Genomic DNA, 23938 nt, shown 5'->3' with positions numbered 1-23938 from the left:
ATAAAACCGAGTGTTAACTATTAAGTAAAAAAATGGAGAGATGTGATATAACTCGTATAAAGTTTGGATTTGGTAGAATATATGAGAAAATAAAATAAAATATGTATGAAATGGAGGCAAAGCCTTGGAAAGCCCAAAAACAGAGCATTAACAACCCAGCCCCCCCCAAACAAAATGGCCCGCTTATTTATTTGTAGATAAAGCGCTAACAGAGTCTCTCGCAGAAAACGTTCAGTGACAGAGAGAGCAAGATGAGCACTCTGCTCAAGTTCTACAGACCCTTGTTCTCAATCCCCTACTCCACTCGGACGGTTCAACTCGGAACCCACCGTTTTCATTGCTTGTTCAAGCCCAAAAGGAGAATTCGTTGCGTGAGTACTTCAAGCCACTCTCAGCCGTCGATTGGGATAGGTGGTAAATGGGAGAGTCCAGAATTTTCGGAGCTGTGGCTGCAGAACACAATCAGCAGGAAGAAGGAGGTGTTTAGACCGAAAACTGAAGGGAAGGTGGGCATGTATGTTTGTGGAGTAACAGCCTATGACCTCAGCCATATCGGCCATGCTCGGGTCTATGTTACCTTCGATGTTCTGTACAGGTCCATCTCTCTTGTATTTGTGTGTTTTCTTCATTTAGGTTTTTGTTAATGCTGATTTGAGACTCATTGTTTTGAGAAATAGGCAGATATCTTAGGCATTTGGGATATCAAGTCACTTATGTTCGGAACTTCACAGATGTTGATGACAAAGTAAGTTTCTTTGTTTTGTTTAAATGTTTCCAGTTTTCAAGCTTCAGACTTGGGTGATGGGTTTTCTTTTTTCTTTTAAATGATATCTTTGTTATGTTACATGGGATTTATTCATTCACATTGCACAACTGAATTTCCCTGCTGCTAGGGTTATCAGTAGTTTTATGCATCATGTTCTGTTGTTTATTGTATTCCTGGATTATTTCTAAGTTTGGTTGGTAGTTCTTAAGTGTATTGATACAGCTTGATGAATTTATGTTACAAAAGTTGGATGCCAAGTACCCATTACTTTCCACATTGGCATGACAGGATACCTGAGTCTGCACTTTTCAAATTCTGTAGATAATTTCTAGAGCAAAGGAGTTGGGGGAGGATCCAATCAGTTTGAGCAGACGATACTGCGAGGAGTTCAATCGAGATATGGTCTATCTTCATTGCCTGCCTCCTTCTGCGGAACCACGAGTGTCCGATCATATGCCACAGATCCTTGATATGATAAAGCAGGTACTCTTTTCCACCCATATTTCAAAATCTATTGAAAGTATCACGTTTAGGCTTTTAGCACCTTGTGTCCTGGCACAAAGAGTATGCAGTCTTATAGGATTGAACTGGATAGTTTGCCAAGTTTGGAGATCATAGAAGTACAACTGTTTATGTTATGATGCATATTTATTAGACACATCACAAATGCTTCTGTTCTCATGATTTACATTTAACTCTCTCTCACACCCATTCTTGATGTGCTCCCTGGGCAGATTATTGAAAATGGATATGCCTACATCGTTGATGGGGATGTGTACTTCAGTGTTGAAAAGTTCCCAGATTATGGACGTCTATCTGGGCGAAAATTAGAAGATAATCGAGCTGGTGAGCGGGTTGCTGTTGATTCAAGGAAGAAACATCCTGCTGATTTTGCCCTATGGAAGGTAGTGTCTGTAATAACTATCAGAAAAATGATGGCAAATTTGACATTGTATTTTCATCGATAAAGCTGCCTGGCTCTTAGCTGATTCATGTTCTTACTATAAAGCATTCTAACTTGTTTGTTTACATGCATACACAATGACATATGCAACATGTTATATAACACGGTTGGGTGGGATGTTGATTTTATGGTAATGTTTTAATGTTTACAGACTGCAAAGGAAGGAGAACCCTTCTGGGACAGTCCATGGGGCCCTGGTAGACCTGGATGGCATATCGAGTGCAGTGCTATGAGTGCCGCTTATCTGGGTTACTCTTTTGACATACATGGTGGAGGGATGGACCTTGTGTTTCCCCACCACGAGAATGAAATTGCTCAGAGTTGTGCTGTGTGTAACCACAGTAATATAAGCTACTGGATACACAATGGTTTTGTCACTGTTGACTCAGAGAAAATGTCCAAATCCCTTGGAAACTTTTTCACAATTCGGCAGGTAAAAGGCTTCCATTCTGCTTAAAGTGGTCACACTTTTTTTCTTTCTTTTTCATTTTTTGGCACATGCCTTTGTCATTGGTCAGTGAGCTTTAAGAATTGAAGTCTTATCTGACTTTTCCTTTTGTTGTAAATATTGGATCTTACAGGTTATAGACCTTTACCATCCCCTGGCTTTGCGACTTTTCTTGTTAGGGACCCACTATCAGTCTCCAATCAACTACGCTGATGTGCTGCTTGAAAGTGCTTCAGATCGGATTTTCTACATTTATCAGGTACCACAGTATCCTACTTCTCTGCAGATGGAAGAAGCCTGTCTCTCCTCTCTCTCCCTTCCTTCCTCCCAGCCAACACCACACAGACACATGAATGTAAAGACATCACATATGCAAAATGCTGAGTGAAATACCTGAATTTGTGTGTTTTCTTTTTAGCTGGAGAAACACCTGAACTTTGTGGATCACATTTGTTAATGTTTTTCTGGTCCAATCTGCTGGGGTTCAGGTCAATCTGTCTGCTTTGGGTCCTTGATGGAAGATGTAGTTTTATATATGTGAATATTTTGTTTTAGATGCCAGCAGGATTTACAAAATTTTGAGAACTTTTTAAATTGTTTATATACTTGAGGTTTTTTCCCTGAATCTAGAGATGTCTTATTATCTATTCATATTTTGATTCCATTTTGCTTTTTTGATCAAATTTATTCTTGTTGCAGACGTTACATGATTGTGAAAGTGCACTAAGCCAGCGTGATGTGGTTACCCTGAAAGATACCATCCCACCTGATACAGTGAACATCATCAATAACTTCTATAATGTTTTTGTAACATCAATGTCAGATGATCTTCACACTCCTGTTGTTTTGGCTGCACTATCAGACCCATTAAAAACTATTAATGATCTGCTACATACTCGTAAGGTATTGGGTCATACTCATTAAGTTTAATATGATTATAATTAACTGAACGTGGCATACAGCATTTTAGAAACTCTTTATGTTTAGGATGTGATGTAGATTTTAGTTTGCAGTACAAATACGTTTAGGGTTAGTTTTGTTTACATATCAAATAAGGATTCAAAGGTTATTGAACCCAAGCATCTCTTGAGTTAGAATAAACAGAAATTTGTAAATCAATGTGTTCAACCTTAACCAAGAAAAAGTGTTGAACCTAGGAACCAAAAAAACAAAAAAGTTGCTAACATGGTAATAGTAGTTTGAGAATTCTGACTCTGTGGTTCTTCTCCCAGCTGTATAAACATGATCGTCTTTCTCACTAATGACTCTGTTTTTCTTTTTATTTCTCAAATTTTCTTGAGCTCTGTATTGTCTTGTACTTTATAAATTTATACAGGGGAAGAAGCAAGAATTGCGGATAGAGTCGCTTGCAGCTTTTGGGAAGATACTTGGGAATGTTTTGAGCACTTTAGGATTGATGCCTGAAAGTTACTCTGAGGTATGGAAGTTGTGTCGATACTACTACTCATTGCATTATGAGTTTATGAGATTTTTTTAAATAGCATTTTACTGGAAATTTACCATAAAGGTGACTACATATTGATATATTTGTATAATATACTTTGATTCCTGGACAAAAGTTGACCCCTTTTCCGAAAAGTATGGGAACCTTACATGATAAAAAAGAATCAATCCCAATAAGCGTCATGGACACTGAAATCTGAAAACCTTTTATTCAATTATTTTTCTTGTTCAATAAGGTTTATTATAGGAGATAAAAACTAATTTATGCTGCAGATTCTGCAGCAGCTGAGGGATAAAGCCTTGAAGCGTGCAAAGTTAACAGAAGATCAAGTATTGCAAAAAATTGATGAAAGAACTGCAGCAAGGAAGAACAAGGAGTATGAAAGATCAGATATAATCAGAAAAGACTTAGCTGCTGTGGGGATTGCTCTAATGGACAGCCCAGATGGGACAACATGGAGACCAGCCGTACCTCTTGCAATTCAAGAACAGCAGGTTTCAATAACTTAAATGGCTCACGCTATCAGCATTGTTACAATTTGCCAGTATCATACCATATAGGATAAGGGTACTTACAATTTTCATTCGTAAGCAATTCTGAAAAATAGGTTTTGGGTTTCCAAATGTAATGATAGAAAAAGGTAAATTCAAGTTCAGGTTTGATAACCATGAGAAGAAATTTGATTGACCATTGATGAAGTTTTGGCGGCCAAGTCTGGTTCCCCAATTTTTTAGTTTGTCAATTAATGGTTTTCGGCTTTATCAACTCAGTTTACATATTTCCTCATCTGCTGATGCGTTTGAAATCAATGTTGTGAAACTTTAGATGTCTGTAAATATAATTTTGGGAATCTGAATACAGTAAATAGAGGAGCTACAAGACCAATCAGCCCAACAGTAATGCCCTCTCTTTTAACACGAGAGCAACGGCTGCATGGAAATAGAAGGGAGAAGCTTTAATATTATTGACTATGTAAAACAAATAACATATCCAATTCATCCAAAAGTATCCAAGCTATCACCCAATGCAGGGGGCGGTCTAGTCAATCCGTTAACTCTTTGACTAAAAATGAAAAGAAAACTTCTAGCCGATCTTCACATATAAAAGAATGATGTTGCAAATCCTTTGCAACCAACCTTCACAGCACCTTAGTGGAGCATGGATATGGCCATCATGCTCTGAACATTGTTTTGATGCTCGCGCAAAACTTGCATGACCAGAATAATTTCTCTTCGAACAAAAGATTATATCCCCTTGATCAAGTCAAAGAACACACCTTGTCTGGAAAATTGGAAGGGTTAAATGGAAATTGTCAACACAAGTTGCATCCATCAAATCAAACATAACCAAAAGACCTAAACCATAAGGGAATTCTTTTCTTTTTTCATAAATATTTTTTCTTTGGGGAGCGGGGTTTAAATCAATTTAAAGTGTCTTTGCTTTCTATTTTAGTATTTTCTTTCAAGCTAGAAGACCCAAAAACATCTGTACATTTTTTTATTTTCCCGTAATCCAATTTACAAAAATGAGGTAACTTCAGTGAGCAAGACGTGGGAGGTTTTTATTTTTTTTATAAAAACAACACAAAGCATGGAGTAAATTTACCTTGTCTAATGCTACCACAACAAAGGCGGTTGTCATCTATATATGTGGCTTGGATACCCATCATCCATGAACCCACTGATACATCATCATGAGCATAAGTCTTCAAAGATGCACTGCATATGAAAGTAAACAGAAATGCGACTGATTTATTCACAGGATAATGAAATGCATAAATAAGTCTAACAAATTCATTCTCATAGCTTGATAGCTTATAACGACATTTATATCCAAATGAAAATCTGTTTATAACATTCACAACAAACCTGTTTATGTTTATATACTGAGCTAAGTTCTTGGATAGTATTATGAGTGAACTACCTGCATGACGGAAATACCTGGAAGGGAAAAAAAAATTTGTGGAAATGATAACCAAATCTGAAAATATTAGCAACTAGACCAGTCCAGACATGACATGACTCTATAAAATATATAGACAAAACAGTATCTCGGAACATGCATTACATACAAAACACACACACACACATACAAAAGGCCCTAGTAAGTAGCAAATCTTTGGCCATCAGATTCTTTCTATGACCATGATTAAAAACTCAAATGACCTCCCTATTTAAACTCTTTACTAGAGTGGGATTGTGTGTGTTCGCAGAGTCTGTATCAAGTTATCAACACAGCATACAGCATGCAATGCCCATTAGATGCTGTTTTATTCAGTGGATTCAATCACTTACGATTTCTGATCCCCAAATTTCCACCAGTCAGGCTCATACCAAGCCTTTCCCCTGCAAATTGAAACATTTTCAAAGTCAAAAGCTGCATCGTAGTAACCCTATCAGCCTCAAGCTCTGCAAATAAAATTGGAAAAGTACGATCAAATTGCACAGAGGTGTAGGATAGTAAAGTACATACTCTTCAGAAATCACATCTCCTGACTTCATGCAACCGATATAAGCACCATCTTGAGCACGACGATGTTCAAGAAGTCCAATTAGCCCCTCTGTGTTAGGTCAGGAAAAACTGTTGTAAATGATGTACAAAAATTTTCTGATAAAATTTAGTACTGAATGCTCTCACAAATTTATAGGAAGCGAAGCTCTACCAAGATCAAGATTGATATTGTCATCGACTTTGACATAAAACTCAGCATCCCAATTTTGAACTGCAGTACTGAAGAAGAACTTTACTTTTTTGGTCAACTCTTCTTGAGCCTCCTCATGACCTTCCTGATATAATAATATTACATATTCAAACTCTATATTTTCCACAATCATAAAATCTTAAGTTATCCATATATAAGAGGTAACCTGCAACTACAAAAATGCTGAAATTTTGGTTTATTACAAATTATGAAGATAATACAATAAAAGTCATATCATCAAATATCTATCACTTCAATTATGCATAAAAAATAAAAAAATCGGAATTTTGAAATATATTTTAGCTATAAAAAATTCTGAAGATTTTTAAATTGTTTTATGAGTAACATATCATTATATTACAGTTTCTAAACGACCATAATACTTGTAAAGCCTGGGGTAAAATATTGAACCAGATGTATTTCAATAACACTGAGATTTTATTGCTTACAAGAATCAAGAAATCCTTTGTCGACCGACTTTCCTTATCAATATTGCGATCTAAGCTATCACCCTGATTGGGACTGCAAGTTCAAAGCAAAAAAATTATGAGAAGAGTGTCTCCATAGTAACTACCACAGTTAAAACAGTTACACTAGTACTAATATTGGGATTAAAGTGCGAGGAAAAACCTCCGACCAATTACAAAGCGTATGACTACTCCTCTTTCTTCTAGTTTTCTCAAAGCATCACCTGCATACGTTGAGTGTAAGTACTAAGACCGATCAACAATTCATCTGAATTCAAGCCTTGCACACATTGTAAATCTGCATATGTTTCCATCAGAAATCCCAACTGACCTTTAGGCATCCAAGACCCTCTAAACATATTTCGGTTCAAATGACTACCAAATCCAGTATAAACTCCAATAACAGCGAGCAATTGACCAGAAGAAGACACCTTTTGTTGCAAGTGATTCTTGAGGTATCCTTGACTCTTGGCCAACGTCAGGTCCATCTCAGCTTCCACAATCCTCCTCTCCAGGTCTCTGAACAGCACTACCATTAATACAAAACTAATACAAGGCACAACTCAAGTAATCTGATTCGAGGGAAACAAAAAGTAGGAGCATACTTGCATCCAAGGACCGCTAACTTGTCTTCAACTGAAAGAACCTTTGGTCTCTGACAGATGGACAGAAACATCACTAAAGTTAAATTGAATTCAAACAGGCATCATAAATTGTCACCATATGTCATTTTGGTTGTTGGGTTAACTTAGAAAATGGAAATTGAACAAGAAATTTGAGTCTTGCACATTCTTTTCTTACCTAGAAATTGCTAACTGAGCTGAATCAATGCCTTCCTAGGTCTAATGGTAGAAAAAAATAAATTAAATTAAAGTCTCAAATAAAAAGGTTTGAATGGAACCTGGCCTAAGTTCTTCTTAAGAATATTAGTGAGTACTGTTCTGTTCTCTGCGTCTTGCCACAACCTGGATGTCCCAAAAAACAAGTCATCAACTTTATAATAACCACGCATTCTTAAAATGCTATAAAATCATCAAATTGTATCAGATCAAACAGAAAGCTGAGAAATTGAAACTCTACGTTTCAAATTAACCATGGCATTGGATTAAAACTTAAAGCTGAAAGTTCATTTTTGAAACATTTCGTAGGCAATTAAGAACGCACCGGCCAGCGACGTAGAGCCAAGCGACGCAAGAGAAGAAGGCCATTAGGATAGATGGCTTGGACGTCTGAAGAGGCTTCGATCTCCATCGCCTCTCTGATTTCGTCGTTGTGGGTAAGCCTTCCATCTCAATTCTGAAGCAGTAGAGAGAGAAAGAGCAGCGCAATAGAGGGACACGAAATTTGTAGATGCAATTTAGTGCCTGATTCAGACAGAAATTATGAAACTGACATAATAGATTAAACTGAATATGGTAAGGAATCTGAAATCCAGAAACTAATTGAAGACCAAAACAAAAACTTTGAATTTTCAGAGAGAGAGAGAGAGAGATTAAATGGAGCGGTTACTTTCTAGGCCCAACTAGTTAAAGTCCTGGTTTTCTGTGAATATTGGGCCTCCAAATTTTATGGATTTGAATATGTTTGTTGGTTTCCTAGGCCAGACCGCACTATATCAACTTAATTACAGTTTAGTTCGATTAGGTTCTTTGATATAAGGAATATTGAGGAGGAAGGAAATCGAACTAAGACATCATAATAAATGCTCTCAACCATTAGAGTTACAAACTCTTACAAATTACGGGCTCGACCAAACTAAACCAAGCATGTAAATTTGATTTGAACAGCTCGACCAATTTTTTGCTCACGCCTACCATGTAAAAAATTAAAGCAAAAAAATGTCGAATTCTGTATGTTTTTTTAGCATACTAGTATTATCCCTTTACGATTGATTTTTGAGAAGGAATTTAAATTGAAGAATGATTTATTTTTTCTCGTCACCATTGATTATGGGTTGAATATGCAATCATAAATCAGAATTTAAGATAACATACTAGACATCTGCAAAAAATTATTTTCATTAAATTGCAAATCTAACAATAAGCAAACAAAAACTAATACACTGTTAAGCACGGCCGGCTGGTTGTCAGCATCACAACCCAATCAGATGATAGACACCTAAAACCCCAATTGTTTACATCAATGTAAAACTACACTATCAATACATAACGTTAGGAAGAAGAAAAATGCGTTGCTAGCATTGTAACATCAGGCTCTAAGCCAAAAAATAAAAACAAAAATTTATAAATAAATAAAAAAGAGAGAGGGGGAGAGAGAGAGAGAAAGAAGTCCTGGCATCTCGTAATCTTTCTTGGAATATCTTTCTTAACCATAATGATACACAATCTCTCAGCTCCTGAGCAGGAAAACAGAAGTCCACCTGAAGAGGAGGTTGATACTTCTCCATTTCAGTTTTAACTCCTCGCAGCACCAGGTAACAAGCTCGCTAGCGATGGAACCCCTTGGTTTCTCATTTCTTCTTGTGTCCGCCTCATTTCTTCAGGATCTGTCATTAACATAAAAAGATTGATTGAGTAACTCTGACAATGCGAGGATCAATAAGCATATTTAGTCAATAGACTGGCATGAGTATGAAGGGCATGTGTAATATCAACACAACTGGGATTCTTTTGAACAAATGCACCATAGGAGGTGATAAAACCGTAAGTGATCCACATACAGATGAAAAAACAACAATTCAATGGTAACAACCAAGTGTTTATAAATTTGTGTACAGCTATCTAAGGAGTAAAAATTCAAAATTTACATGTCCAAGTCAGAAAACAATATGGTACAGAAATAGTGTATGTATAAAAAGAGAATAGGATGCCATCTCCATGAGTCATTTTGATGCAAGTAAATCTAAAGTAAACCCGAGTCTCAGGCCCATGGACAAAAAATTTAAAACATATACGAAGCATAGATCACTTACCCATGTTCTCCACTAACTTCGGCATCAGAAACACAACAACTACCATAAATCCAACCATCAGACCCATTGGGCTCTTTACAAGAGACATTATGGAGAAGGGTTCCCTTATCTGGAATGAGATAAACATGACATGAGGTCAAAAATCCATAATGGTACAGAAATAGTGAATGTATAAAATAGAATGTGAAAATCTAAACCAACCTCATAATACTGTTCCTCTCTCAATGGCTCTAAAACAAACTCATTTAGGCCCCTCCTATTTTCAGTCAGTGCTGCCTGAACCTTGCCCGGGTTTCTGGCACTAACATCAACTCGGACCTATGCAAGCACGGGAATATCAGATTTGTGATCATTTCATTTCAAGAAGTATAAAAGAGTTGATTTATAGATACAAGAATCTCACCGGAGAAAAGAAATAGCCTATTGCAGTCACTTCAATCAGATGAGTCCCCGCAGGCACATTATGGCTTTAAATAAACACATTAAGGAAATATTGTATGCCTAGTAATTGGCATTTCATTTCATGAAGATATACTATAGTATATGCAATATCATATACATAAACATAAGGGCTGACACAAAAGATGGTATCAGAAATGAACTTATCATAAGAACGGAAAAGGATACAATGAAAAAAATCCATCAGGCCTCAGAAAGGTAACACTTTGACCAGCATTTAGTATGACTTTGACATTTGATGTTTTTTGGTAAAGGCCATACCCTTTCGCCCCCATACCTGCGGAGCAAATTCGTCAATAACGGGCATGAGCTATGTGGTTAATTATAGATGAGAGAGACATGGTGAATGAACTAAACAGCAGAATGCAACCAATAAAGAATTTTTTTCTTGGACTTAAAAAAATTGAAAAGTAGAGGGTAATCCGGACTAACCCACCTAGAGCAAGGCACCAAAAAAAATTAAGCTAGTTCTCACTGATCAAATCAGGGTAAAAATCCTTAAGTCCACACATAAACTGATTAATTTAACCACACAAGCAGCCCTATTCCACAAGCCCTAATCAGATTTGACATGTATCCAGACATCCCAACACAAAAAAGCAATTAAAGTTAAAGTATTGCACAGCTTAAACCTTCCTTTTCCATTCAAATTCTCGATTTGAAGTAGTTTATCGATTGATTGACATGGAAAATTCACCATAACTGAATACAAGATTGAAACTTTGCCATTAAAAACAATCAACAGGAAGCTAATTTCACTTTAAATACATACTGTGGATCTTCACTCGACCATGGATGGTGTACCCATCAGCAGACCTGCAACAAATCATTTGAGCAGAAACATAAAAGAAATTAATTTCAAAATCGTTGACGCATCGTTTGGGTAAAGAGAAGAACTTTTCAATCTTACCCGGGAGAAATTGCGAGCGACGAAGAGATAAGCGAAAAGCAGAGCTGTATGAAAAGCACCAGAATCGCCGGTTTGGATCGCCAGCTCCGCGCCATAACAACAATGAAAGAGCTTCTGCGAGAGTTTCAGAGTGAGAGAGAGACTTGTTTGTTCGAAGAGTTTTGCGCGATATGGTGTTACGCACTTAGCTAGATTATTGTAGTAGAAGCCAAATCAGGCCCGTATCGTATTCTGATTCAAATAGGTATTGTTTTATTTTATATTTTAAATTACTAATTAAACTAGTATATATAAAAAATTACTAATTAAACGAAATTTTTTTTTTTGGTTAACTGAAACGAATTGCTAATGTTTGTTTGAGTAGGCCTATAAGCATCCTATGGTAATTTTTGAACTCAATTAATATTTTTTTTAAAGTAAATCCCTAGCTAAAACACTCATGATTCTAATTCTTTGTTCTAAGTTTTTATCTTTTTTGTAATTTCTCAACCAAAAAATAATCTGAATTTATGCTAGTAGCCAGCAAGTCATCCATAAAAAATTAGCTAGCCCATCCTTCGAAAATTTCTGACTACACCGGCGTTAAAAATGTTAGCAAAAAATTTGAACTCGTATGTAGACTCTTTCCTTGTGTTAGCAATGTAGGAATTTTTTTTTTTTTTTTTTATAATCCAAATCCTCTACTAAAAATTCGAAGACTAATTTGTATTTTTTGAGCTATACAATATGGAAGAACTATTGAATTTCTAATAGACGATTTAGATTAATTGTCAAGACAATGAGAGGAGGTGTGATAATATAAAAATTATTTTTTAGGTAAAAGGAATTGGGAGGAAAAAAAACATTGAGAAGGTGCGTGAAATGAGATTTTTTCAACCCAAAAGGTTTATTACATACAGGGCTCACACTCAAAGCTGATGATGGTGAAAAGACAAACCTCCCCCCAAGAATTGATTTACAGAGAGTATGCTACAACATTATATTTTCACCCTCACTTTCCTCCCACACAAACCAACCACCCATATTGAGGAGAAACTTCCTTACTGGTAAACTCAAGAACTTGACAACCGATCAGAGTGGAAAGAGAAAAATTGGCCCCATAAAAGAATCAGAATTGCCAAACTAAGCAAGTAGTAGTGTTCAATAAAATGCTATAACCCCAGTTTCTTCGAGAACCAATCTGAAAGATTTGCTATCACAAATCCTGCAAATACCTGCAACATACAACAAATGCAACGTAAAGAGTTCATAGATGCAACATGACACAAGTTTGAATGCGTATCTTGTGCATCAGACAGCATTGAATGAAAAACTTGGTAATATAATATAGAGACCTAGACATCATTTCCTCCAAAAGTGAGTGAGAAATGCTAAAACGAAATGCCTTCTTGAACAAAGTTTTACAAAGGTACTACTGTACTACTAACTACCAACTACAGATGCTATATGCATAGTTATGATAATATCATACCTGAGCAGACCCAAGTATGTAAACTGCAGAATAATGACGGCCGTGGATGAACATGTCAGCAACCATAGCGAGGGGTATGGTGAGCGACATGCCCAAGGTGGCCACCAGTGGAGTTGTCCACACAACACACAGCGCCCTGTAGGAAGTTTTTTATTATTAGCCAAATAGAGAAGTGGGAGTTTAAAACATGTGACAATGCAAGTGTGGGAATCCCAGATTGAAAAAAGAATTGTTTTAACATACCAGAAGTAGTCTGAGAGTACACTTCCAACAAAGCCATTGGCAATAACAACTTCTTCCAATTTAGCAGAGTGAGGAATCGTAAACTTGGGTTCAATGCCCAATGCTGTCAATGGCCAAACTGGAGAAATAAAAAATAAAAAGAAGAGAAAAACGAGATTATTCAGTCAAGAAGTGACAGATTGCCTTCCTTTTTAAGAACCTCAGACATATTTCCACCAAGCTAGCACTGTGCCTTGCTTGATTTCTAGATATCATATTCACAAGGAGAAAAACTGAAGTAATGCCATAAAAATAGCCTCTTTCTGTACCGCTTATTACAATTAGAAAAAGTAAATTCCTCTTACAGACAGGCTATGTAGAATAGCATAGATGCTTTTGCATTCCTATGTAAAGTAGAGCAAAAGAACCCAGGTGACTGGGGACATGGAAACCATTGTGTGCATAAAGAACCCTCTTCGGGAACTTTGGTAATTGATAAATGAAAGCATTAATACTCAAGCAACACTTACCAAGCCACCATAACGCTACAAGTGTAAAAAGTCCAATGTACCCAAACAACTTTTGCACATCAACCCTTTCTCCTCCCTCGCCAGCAAACTTTTTAAGGAGAACTACATCATTAACAGTAAAATAAATGTTAATACTAATGTCAAACTAATTTAGGAAAAAAGAATGCCAAGATATAAATGAAAATATATATTTCCCAACCAGTAAATAGACCATATGACATGGCTGAGAGAAGGCCAAAAAGATCTCCAACAAGAGAACGTTTCCCATTGCTGAACAAAAATATTAACTGTCAATGCCAAAACATGCATTACATAGAGCAATTCGATGCATAATATCGGGAACAAATGATATTGGTATGTAAAGAGATATGTTATCTTCCATCAAGGAAGAGACAAATAAAATGGAAGTCAACAATAATTTGGATGTCAGCAACAGAGATGGAGTAAAAGCTTACGCAGCACTCAGTTGTGACTCATCTGTAGCCCAAGTTTTGCCCAGAGTTGTCATGGCTACACCAGCCATGCTGACAAAGACCGCCACCACTTTTGCTATATTTAAAGAATCTTCACCCAAGAATGCACCAACGAAAAGAGTAAAGAGTCCTGAAGTCGAGGATAATACTGTTGTACTTGCAACACTTGTGCGCGCAAGGGCAGCATTTGAAAAATACTACACAAAAAAAAAAGAATAAGAATTTTCTTGATGTCCTTCACACTGATTTTATATTATCAATTCCACAAAAAATGAATAGACCTTTCCACGAAATGCATCTCATTAGACAAACACATATATAAGTAAAATTTCATGTCTGCAAGGAAATTTCTGGGACACGTGTCTGGGACTCAAAAACACTTCAAATTCAATCGAAATGTATTCTTCAATAAAGTAGCTTTAGGAAGTTCCTTACCTCTGTAAAAAACCAGAGAGGGGCAATGTAAAACCCATAAGTAGCAATTTGCCTTGCAGTAACCTCTTTATCATGTTTCGGCACAGTTAAATCATCTTTGTATTTAGAAACCAAAGGTATTGCTTCTGCACAAGGTGAAAGGTCTGCATCACTGTCTTTTCTGGTCAAGGACCCATGAATTTCCAATTCAAAGTCTTTCTGCCCTCCAATGTGTTTTAGAGGAGAACTAAAGCCAGCAGAAAACTCATTCATGCTTTCTGCATTTTTACCACTTTTAGAAGAGCGACGTTTTAGTAAATTACACAACCAATCCTTAATGAATGCTATTGGGATGTAAACTACCATAAGAGAAGCTCCAAGATATGTTACTGCAAATGGCTGCTTATAGTCTGTAAATATATCCTGTAGAGACAGTATTGGTCAGCTAGAACCTCAATAAGATATAAAGCGTGGGCACTGCACACAGTACTATTAAATATATAAGTAAATACAATGCACCATATCATAATATGGAATCAAAGATTTTCTATAGCTTATGAATAAATTTTCAGGCATCTCCACACAATGATATTAAGGGGGAAAAAAACCATTATATCAGATCCCAATAGATTTCCAATCAAAGTCTTATATGCAGAAATATTTTGCTTGAAGCAATTAGACACAATCTTTTGCTAAAAGGGTCCCAATTCCGTGTAGCTTTCAGGAAGTAGCTTGAGTTTAAGCAGTTATCAGCTCTCCCATGGTCAAGGTGATTAAATAGTCACAATTGTTGACTAAAGGATTCAATTTGGCCACTATATAAACTCCAAACTCACTTCAACAAAATAGTCATCATTGGTTTACCAACTAATCATTTAAAACGCTCATTACTAAGTTTGAGATGATGCATGGTGACTCGAAAGCAATTAAACATGTAGCGTGTTCGGATTGAACTTAATACCAACCAACTAAGATGAGGAAATAACAGAAAAAGGTTAAATCTTAGCTGGTGTTTTCTTTGGTATGTCCTTCAGTCCCTTAGACACCAAAGGTGCCAAAGGTGACAGATGACTGTGCTTATGCAACTGAACACTAGTTCTGTTCTGGAAAATATTATATTTACAGTGTTCCTCGAATGGGTGAAGCCGAGTGCTTTAAATAAATTCAAGCAAACATCCAAACTTCCATTATATGAATAGCTTCTCTTCCTTTCTAGAAGAGTTCAAAGACAAAACAGCAAGAGCACACAGGTAGCTGACTTAATAAAGTTCATCAATTGGGTACAAATCCATATCAAACTCCAACCTTTTCATGAAGCCTAATAACCAATAACCCATCAGGCAAAAAAAAAATTACAAATCACATTCATATTTCACCCAAAACTCCAAAAATAGTTATGACAAATTTAGAAAGAGAAAAATAAAGGACTCTAACCTGGGTGACTTCTGCAGAGGTAACCCAAATGACAACAACAGTAGCAATTAAGAACAACCCAGCTCTGTATCTCCAACCCATAATAAACCCAGTTATAGAAACCAGAGGAATTTCAAAGATCTGGTTGGTCCTCCTTAGATCTTTGAAATTGCCTTTGATATTTTCCCTGGTCACCGACCTTATAGCATATGAGATCTTGTGTGGGTGACAGGGTGTCCCGAATTCCAATATCTGGCGTATATTTAGTGAGAGAGAGAGAGAGAGAGAGAGAGAGAGAGAGAGAGAGAGAGAGAGAGAGAGTTAGAGAGAGAGGCCCGGTTGAGGCGGGGCTGCTGGTGTGAGACAAGGGGAATCGGGTTGGCTTTCTTGCAGGAAATAAAGAAATCCTAAATTTCGGGAAGAAAGAGAAGGAGGGGGAAAGTGTTGAGACAAACAAAGAAAGAACTGAAATCGTTTTGGTTGTTATTAGTTAATCAATACCTTCTCTATTACATGTCTGTTATAAGTTTCAATTTTATTATTACAAAATATGTCTTCTTTTTCATACGGTAATGTTACCAAAAAATAAAAAGTTTAATAATTGTACAATGGAAAAGTATATTTCCCTTCACATAAAATAAAAAATAAAAAAAGTGAGCCAACGGGTCTAACTCATCGAACTTCAGTGCGTGTGTGAGCTCCTCTCCTTGTAATTTAGACTATCATTTATATTCAAAAATAAAAAATAAAAAATATATTTTTTGTTGGTTTAGAATTTTGTGTTATTAATTTTCCGTCCCTTTCTTTCTCTTTTTCTCATGTTTTGATTAATTATAAAATCCAAATCTATTTATAAGACCCTCGAAACTTTATGACATTTCCATATAAATCGCATATCCCACTCACTTATTCGATTTCATTGAGTTGTGACGGTATGTTGATCCAAATACAAGGCGTGATTAAAACTAAAAACAATAAGTTATCTTCAACTAGAAGAAAAGGCTAATTTTTCGAATAGAATTAAAGTTTTTTTAATAGAAAAAGAAAAGATGCTCCTTATAAATATCAAATTATAATTATGTATCAAGTGTGTGGGATGAGAACCGTATGCGTTATAAAATAATCGTTGTTGGTAGAAAAGACAATAAGCATGCCAAAAGAAAAAAGCATTTATACAAAGAACATGACATTTCCAATGATAGTTGCAGGTAGGAGGAGAATAAAAATATAAAAATGTGTAGATAATGGCATTTATTTTTAGGACAGTGATGTTCACAAATTTATCATGCATTGTTTTTTAAGTAAAGAAAATACACCAACTAAAATCGGCATGTTACATACGTAATATAAAATCTCGTATTAGGTTGGGTGTTTGAGTATCTTCGTCTATCAGTTGATTTTGGATTAGGTACTCTAATTTTGATAAGCGTAGCTCCTCTTATGCATAAACAAATTTAAATTTATATATAAGAGGATAATTATATGTAGATAAATTAGAATATAAGGACATTTTTTGGGCAGCAGAAAATTCATCTACCAAAAGCAGCATGTTTCAGAATACAAAATCTGGTATTGAGTGTTTTCATCTCTTTGTCAATATATATATATATAGTCCCCTTCTATTGAGGGATCTCTCAAATAAAATTATTTGAGGGACGCTCTTTAGGGTATCCTACAATTCTTTTCCCAATAATCCAAACCATCTATTTTTTAGGTCTTCATTCATAGATCATCTTTACAAAAAATTAGACAAATCGGAAACCGTTTCGACATTCAATTGTATCTTACAAAATCAATGAACACAGTGCTTCAAGAAAGTACTAAAATTTCAATAATTCAATTGAGTGATCACATGATATCGGATTCAAGTTATTTTTTGTAGAGATGATCTTTGAATGAGTATCTACAAAATAGACGGTTTGGATTAATGAAATACAATCCGGAGTGGGGCCTATAAGGGGTGTCCCTCAAATAAGGGATCCCTCAATAAAAGCTCTCTGTATATATATATATATATATATATAAAAGAAGATAGCTTAACTTTTGTTTTGATTAGGTTCGGGGAAATTAGAATCATAAACTTGTACTAATCCTAACCCGACAGCTTACCCCTCTCTCATCACTTTTTGATAAACTTTTGTAATGGATTTATTTCACTAAATTAAATTTTGTTTTGAGTCCAAACTACAAGATTTGAGCATGTAGTGTCAAGTTTATGAGAGCCACGAAGTACGGGCTAAGAGCATATTCAACGACCTTTTTAACAATTTTGGAATGCTAAAATAGGTATAGGTGCGCCACATCATCAAAATCCTCTCCAACATCCTTGTCAAATTCAATTATCAAAGCTGCAATTGCTTTCTCTATCTTCAGAACTAGTAAGTTGACCTTTACTCTTTAAAACATCTAATTTTACTTTGGAAAAATAAAACCTACCATCAAAATGTTTAAAACATGTCTTTTTCCTTTTCATACAATAAATACATTCACATTTTTCAGTCTTTTCAATAACATTGCATTAATTAAATTCAAGAGTCTGTTAGGGCACAAAATATTGAAGTAGCAAACAAAATTTTTCAAATTGCTATATAGGTTAACAAATTTCAATTTGAAGATTTTAATTTCCTACTATTGTTGGAGATGCTCTAATAGGCCAGTAGTTGGGCTAGATCTTGCTGAAAGAAAGCATGGCACTTTGAGACTTGAGTTCCTTCCAGTCCATTGCACAAAGCTTCAATATGGATATGCCCATGGCAAGTCAACCTACCTATTTTTTAAATTTTTAAAAACCTCTGTACCTGTATTCTAGCTAATTCCGAAGGTAGAATGAGGTATCTATTAAACTAATTAAACTTCTGCATACTTGAGTTAGGTTAGTTGGCCAAGGCAGTGAGCTTGTCCCTTTGTATTCAAGTTCAAATCCGCTTTCTCATAAATTAGATTAATTTAGAATAATTTAGACTATTGCTTGTTAAAACAAAAAAATAAAAACTAATTCAATTTCTAGCTACTCTAAATTATTACAATTTATGAAGTAGATAGAGTTCCAAACTAACAAGTGCAAGGGTCGATCACGTTGACATAATCAACTTATGGAAATGAATTCAATTTCTAAATGATCAAAATACTGCTTATGAACTTTTAATTGGGCTGAGTTAACTTAAAATTCGATTTTTTTTAGTGAAGTTTGATCTAAATTGGGCTGAACATCATCTCTCTCTCTCTCTCTCTCTCTCTCTCTCTCTCTCTCTCTCTCAAGAAAACTACAACACTAGTTGACTGGATTGACATAGATCATTGGTGGCAGAAAAAATACAATTAATAATAATCATTATCACTAATTTGCTTCATTAAGCTCTTCATACCAGCTAACACATTTTTGTCATCTCATAATAACCAACAATGACAAACCCTTACAATTACAAACACTACAATCCTATTTGTTAATCACTTAACTAAGAAACAGGGCACACCGCACATGAAAATTAGGTGTCCCTAATCTATAACTTGGGTTAGTACTTAATACCTCGTTAAGTTACACTTACACACTCAATTAAAAATGTAAACTATAAATAAACTTCAAAAAATAAATAATAAAAAAACCTTAAGCTATATTAAGAAATCAAGTTTCAAGGTGAAGAACCCCACAGCACCTCTGCAACAACAGTAGCTGCCTCTGCATCAGAAACAGAGGCCTCTCTCACTCTCTTCAGTATTTCCAATTTAAAAGCTCTTTTCTCACTCTGCTCCAATCCTTCCCCAACTTCCACTTGCACTGCAAAACTGGCCACACACCTTGAAAATGGAAATTTCTCCACACTTTCCTCCATTTTTGGCTCTCTCTCCTCCACACAAACACTTCCATTTTCTTCCACATTGGACTGCAAACCCACCTCCAATCTCTGCAAACCCATAAGCTTCTTGATCAGGTCCTCTTCAAGCATTGAACCAATCACTTCCTCTCTGCCCAAAAACGCAATTTCAAGCATGCAATTCATGGCTGCCACTTTAGTTGACAAGTCTTCAGAGCCCAAGAGGCTGATAATTCTTGGGATTTCTCCATTGATGTCATCAACCAGAGGGGTTCTGATGATTTTGACTAGTCCGGTGAGGACTTGAATCGAACAAGATGAACCCATTTGAATTAAAGCTCTAACAATCGGACCCATCAGCACCAATCCCACAAAAACATCCTTATTGAATTTAACCAGACCAAGAACAGCAAGAGCAGCCTGGTCTCGAACCCAATTCGAAAACTTTGAGTCACAAACCATAAATTCAAGAAAAGAAAATACCTTTGCTCTCAAAATTAACTGCTGATACTGTTTATCAAACCCTTGGCCCAACCTGTTCTCTAAACCCATCAAAGCCTTCACCTTCTTATCGTCTTCGACAGACTCTTCCATAGTTTTCACAAAACTTTGAACATTTTTCTGATCTACGTACGCTTGAATCTCTGCTTCCATGGCGTACCCAATTTGGGAAATTTTGTAATTGGTGATTTGGCGGTGGAGGAGGGACCGGAGGCCATAGCCCTGCAGTTTTTCGAGTTTTTCGAAAAGGGTTTTGAGGTTGCTGAGCAACTGATTGAGCTTGAAGAGACTTGGGTCTATGGAAATAACGGGGTCGGCTTTGGTTCCGAGCTCTAGAAGAGCTTCAATGGTGGTGCTTATGTCGTAATTGTTGTATATAATTGAAATGGGGTTGCTTTGTAGGTCTTTAGAAGCTTTCTTCAGAGCCTCTAGCAGCGGGAGAAGATGTTGGTTCTCTACTTGCTGCTCAGCTTCGTCCATGGTTGCTTTGCTTGCTTGGGTTCGAAGTTCAGTGATTTGAAGCTGTTTGAGAAAGTGGCTCACCTACCAGTCTATTAAAGGCACGGACTTGCCGACTAACCGTTCAAACCGCATACGGCACTCATTAAAATTAGAGTGGACGTAATGCCACCAAATCTCATTTAGCAAATCTGAGTTACGCCACCAGTTGAACAATGCACTGTGCCCGCTCTCTTGTGTTAGAGTTTCGTACTCCCTATGTTATATCCTAATAATTTAGAACAGTCCCGATCTTTGGACCACAGGAGTCCAAAAGATTGTGGTCATCCATCGTTGGATATTAATTCAATGGTTGAAAAAAGCTTTTTAAAATGAGTGCAAGACTGAGTGAACCGTTGAATTTTACATCCAACGGTGAGTGACTACAAATCTTTTGGACCCCTATAGTTCAAGAGATCGAGACTGGTATAGAATATCACATTTGTCAAAGAAAAGTTTTAATCTCATTTGTTAATATGATTAATTATGTATGATATAAAATGAACTTTTATGGCATGTTTATTTACCATCGATAGGTATGAGAAGAAATAGAATTATTCTAATTCATGACATTCCCACGTTTACTATCACATAAATCTATATATATAAAGCAAAAGACAGAGAATGGTGAAACATTTAAAATACCAGAAAATACCCTTTGTTAATTCAAACATTAAGAATTGAAATTATTAATTAAATGATGATAATATGGTAAATTCACATTTTTTAATATTAAAAAAATTAAAATTAAAAACAAAATAAGATAATAGGTCCTACTTTTATGAAACATAACTACCCTGTTATCTTTTATTAATTCTAAAAATAAAATAAAAAAGAAAAAGAAAACCAATTAGCACATGCGTGAGCATGTGTCAAGGGGCTAGTATATATAAAGCAAAATGCAGAGAATGGTGAAACATTCAAAATACCAGAAAATGCCCTTGGTTAATGCAAACATTAAGAATTCAAATTATTAATTAAATGAGGATAATATGGTAAATTCACACTTTTTCATATTTAAAAAAATTAAAAGAAAGAGAAAAAGCAGATAATGAATCCTATTTTTATGGAACACAACTACCTATTATCTTTTTTAATTCTAAAATAAATTTACTTATTTTTTTAAAAAAACCTCTCGCAAGCGCGGAAGCGCGTGCAGAGAGGCTAGTATACATAAAGAATAAAAAATTATGTGGTTCTTATCTTAAAATATGTGATTCAATGTCTTTAAACTTAGCGCCTAGGTGCACGTGTCAAAAAATAGTATAGCCGCGCCTCTATACTATTTTTTTAAAAATAAAAAATACCGTAGTATAGCTACACAGTTATACCCTTTAAATATATTATATTAAAAATATATAGCCGCGCGGCTATATTTTTTATTAAAATAATATTTTATTTTAAAAAACCTTTGCATTATTATATATATTAATTTGCTAGTTTCAACATATCTAAAAGCATATATTGAAGATAGAGAAATTTCACAGTAAATCAATCTTAGAATTCAATTTTTTCTTCATCTTTTTTTGTGGGAATGTTTGCCCTTGATCTACCTCGTTTTCTCAAGTGTTACTAAATTCTTTTATTGCACACATTTTTTGTTGTAGAGAATTGCATGCTGAGTTGGAGTATTCTTTGTTGTTGCTTCACTTTTCAAACAACACTTTACATGAAGAATACTATCACCTCTCTTACTACTATGCCCATAAATCTTTGTTTGAAATTGTTGTTCTGGTTGGCAAAGAGATTGCAAAACAACCATCTTGCATTTCTGTTACAACAAGTAAGAAGTAATCTTAGCCTCTCACATTGCTTCATAGTTAGTAAAATACGGAACAGGAAAAATACGAATACAATACATACGTGTTTTATTCGGCAAAATTTTGGCAAATTACAACTGAAAAGTTCGCCCACTATATAATATTTTTATTCAATAATATGTGAAAATTATGTGTATAATAAGTGGATTTTGTGTGTATTATCAATTTTTTTAAACGAGTGTATTAAACATGAAAAATATGTATGTATGTGTACAATACGAGTATTGTATGTTTGCTTCTTTTTTTTAAAATGTGTATTTTATTGAGCATTTAAGATGTGTACAGAATACTAATGTATTATTGAAAAATACTTATTTACGTGTATAATACGAGTATTAAATATTAAAATGCTAAATTCTTTATACGAGTAATAACTTTGGAAATTTAAAAATCAAAAGGGGATAATAGAGACTCACGGCTAATAGTACTGGATAATGCAGTAACTACTATTATCGAAAATCGAAAATCGGCAAAAAAAAAATAATAAAAAGGATCCGAATATATATATATATATATACGAGTATAGCCGCACAGCTATACCATCTTAAAAATAAAAAAATAAAAAAAGTGTATAGCCGCCCAACTATACTATTTATATATATATATATATGTATATAATAAAATAAAAAGAGGAATAGCCTAGCGCCTAGAGATTAGGAGTCCATGTGTCAAAAACAGTATAGCCGTGCACTATACTATTTTTAATAAATAAATAAATAAATGAATAAACTAGAGTATAGCCGCTTGGCTTTATGGCCGAGCGGCTATACTATTTGTAGAAAATAAAAGAGAACCCGGCTAGAGCCTAGGCTCCCACGTGCCAAAAAACGTATAGCCAGTCGGCTATACTATTTTAAAAACTAAATAAATAAAAAACACGAGTCTAGCCAAACGGCTATACTATTTATATATTTAAAAAATAATAATATAAAAGAGGACCTGCCTAACGCTCAGGGATTAGGAGCCCACGTGTCAAAAATAGTATAGCCGCGCGGCTATACTATTTATAAGAAGAAAAACAAATAACCCGCCCAGTGCCTAGGCTCCAACGTGTCCAAAAATAGTATAGCCGCACGGCTATACTATTTTAAAAATAAAAATGAAGATAGCCGCACGGCTATACTATTTTAAAAACTGAATATATATTAAGATAGCCGCACGGCTATACTATTTTGAAAACTGAATATATATTAAGATAGCCGCACGGCTATACTATTTTGAAAACTGAATGTATATATATATCAAGAGTATAGCATCTTTTGAATGGGTAATTCATTCACTTTTTTTCTTTTTTTTTTCTTTTTTTTGAATGCAAAGCACACTTTTATTTTATGAGGTGGAAAATCGTTTTATGTGTGAATAAATATATGTATAGTGCTTTATTTTGTTTAGGGAAAGATGAGTAATGCTAATTCAAATGGGGCCTCCTCTCATGCTCAATCTTATTTTGTGGTGGATTGATTATTATGTATAGATGATGAATATGAGTATTTTGTTTTGTTTTATTGTATTATGACACTAAAGTATTGAGATTTTCCGTGTTGCCGTGTCAAGTTTTCATGTCCCCGTGTTTGTGTCTGTTCAACATAGCTCAAAACCATGAATTGGATAAAATATGGGCAGTAGTTGATTCAATTTCAATTCCTAAGTTCTCCGATCCCTCACTTCATAT

General features: G+C 35.2%; 5 protein-coding genes across 9 annotated transcripts; 1 reads left to right on the top strand and 4 right to left on the bottom strand.

Moving 5' to 3' along the window:
- LOC18788910 (cysteine--tRNA ligase, chloroplastic/mitochondrial) lies at positions 151 to 4404 on the top strand. 5 transcript variants are annotated; one of them, XM_007222827.2, is made up of 9 exons: positions 151 to 595; positions 682 to 745; positions 1088 to 1249; positions 1501 to 1671; positions 1882 to 2163; positions 2312 to 2437; positions 2878 to 3081; positions 3515 to 3616; positions 3916 to 4404. In XM_007222827.2, the coding sequence occupies exons 1-9, from the start codon at positions 252 to 254 to the stop codon at positions 4150 to 4152; spliced, it is 1692 nt and encodes a 563-aa protein (XP_007222889.1). In that variant the 5' UTR covers positions 151 to 251; the 3' UTR covers positions 4153 to 4404. The 5 variants fall into 5 exon arrangements, with proteins under 5 accessions (XP_007222889.1, XP_020409703.1, XP_020409704.1 ...); XM_020554114.1 differs by having other exon boundaries at positions 188 to 595; positions 3928 to 4376; XM_020554115.1 differs by having other exon boundaries at positions 251 to 595; positions 678 to 745; positions 3916 to 4376.
- LOC18792189 (hydroxyproline O-galactosyltransferase HPGT3) lies at positions 4578 to 8297 on the bottom strand. The gene is made up of 12 exons (XM_007222349.2): positions 7976 to 8297; positions 7713 to 7776; positions 7417 to 7466; positions 7143 to 7330; positions 6975 to 7035; positions 6794 to 6866; positions 6306 to 6429; positions 6116 to 6203; positions 5938 to 5988; positions 5512 to 5583; positions 5249 to 5361; positions 4578 to 4924 (listed from the first exon to the last, which is right to left on the bottom strand). Exons 1-12 carry the CDS (start codon positions 8098 to 8100, stop codon positions 4902 to 4904), a joined length of 1032 nt encoding a protein of 343 aa, XP_007222411.1. The 5' UTR covers positions 8101 to 8297; the 3' UTR covers positions 4578 to 4901.
- On the bottom strand, positions 8812 to 11371 carry LOC18789466 (ER membrane protein complex subunit 7 homolog). The gene is made up of 7 exons (XM_007225758.2): positions 11113 to 11371; positions 10975 to 11018; positions 10371 to 10479; positions 10147 to 10210; positions 9945 to 10061; positions 9744 to 9852; positions 8812 to 9317 (listed from the first exon to the last, which is right to left on the bottom strand). The coding sequence occupies exons 1-7, from the start codon at positions 11205 to 11207 to the stop codon at positions 9226 to 9228; spliced, it is 630 nt and encodes a 209-aa protein (XP_007225820.1). The 5' UTR covers positions 11208 to 11371; the 3' UTR covers positions 8812 to 9225.
- On the bottom strand, positions 11957 to 16145 carry LOC18789513 (uncharacterized transporter C405.03c). Its single transcript, XM_007222941.2, has 8 exons — positions 15657 to 16145; positions 14244 to 14645; positions 13791 to 14005; positions 13535 to 13605; positions 13336 to 13437; positions 12827 to 12944; positions 12584 to 12719; positions 11957 to 12326 (listed from the first exon to the last, which is right to left on the bottom strand). Exons 1-8 carry the CDS (start codon positions 15735 to 15737, stop codon positions 12264 to 12266), a joined length of 1188 nt encoding a protein of 395 aa, XP_007223003.1. The 5' UTR covers positions 15738 to 16145; the 3' UTR covers positions 11957 to 12263.
- Positions 18958 to 20519, bottom strand: LOC18793383. The gene has a single exon (XM_007222993.2). It carries the CDS (start codon positions 20426 to 20428, stop codon positions 19265 to 19267), a length of 1164 nt encoding a protein of 387 aa, XP_007223055.1. The 5' UTR covers positions 20429 to 20519; the 3' UTR covers positions 18958 to 19264.

The sequence above is a fragment of the Prunus persica genome, chromosome G1 (genome assembly GCF_000346465.2).
Source record: "Prunus persica cultivar Lovell chromosome G1, Prunus_persica_NCBIv2, whole genome shotgun sequence".
Classification (NCBI taxonomy): Eukaryota; Viridiplantae; Streptophyta; class Magnoliopsida; order Rosales; family Rosaceae; genus Prunus; species Prunus persica.
The sequence above is the reverse complement of the archived record's forward strand: the minus strand, read 5'-3'. Positions and strand labels throughout refer to the sequence as shown.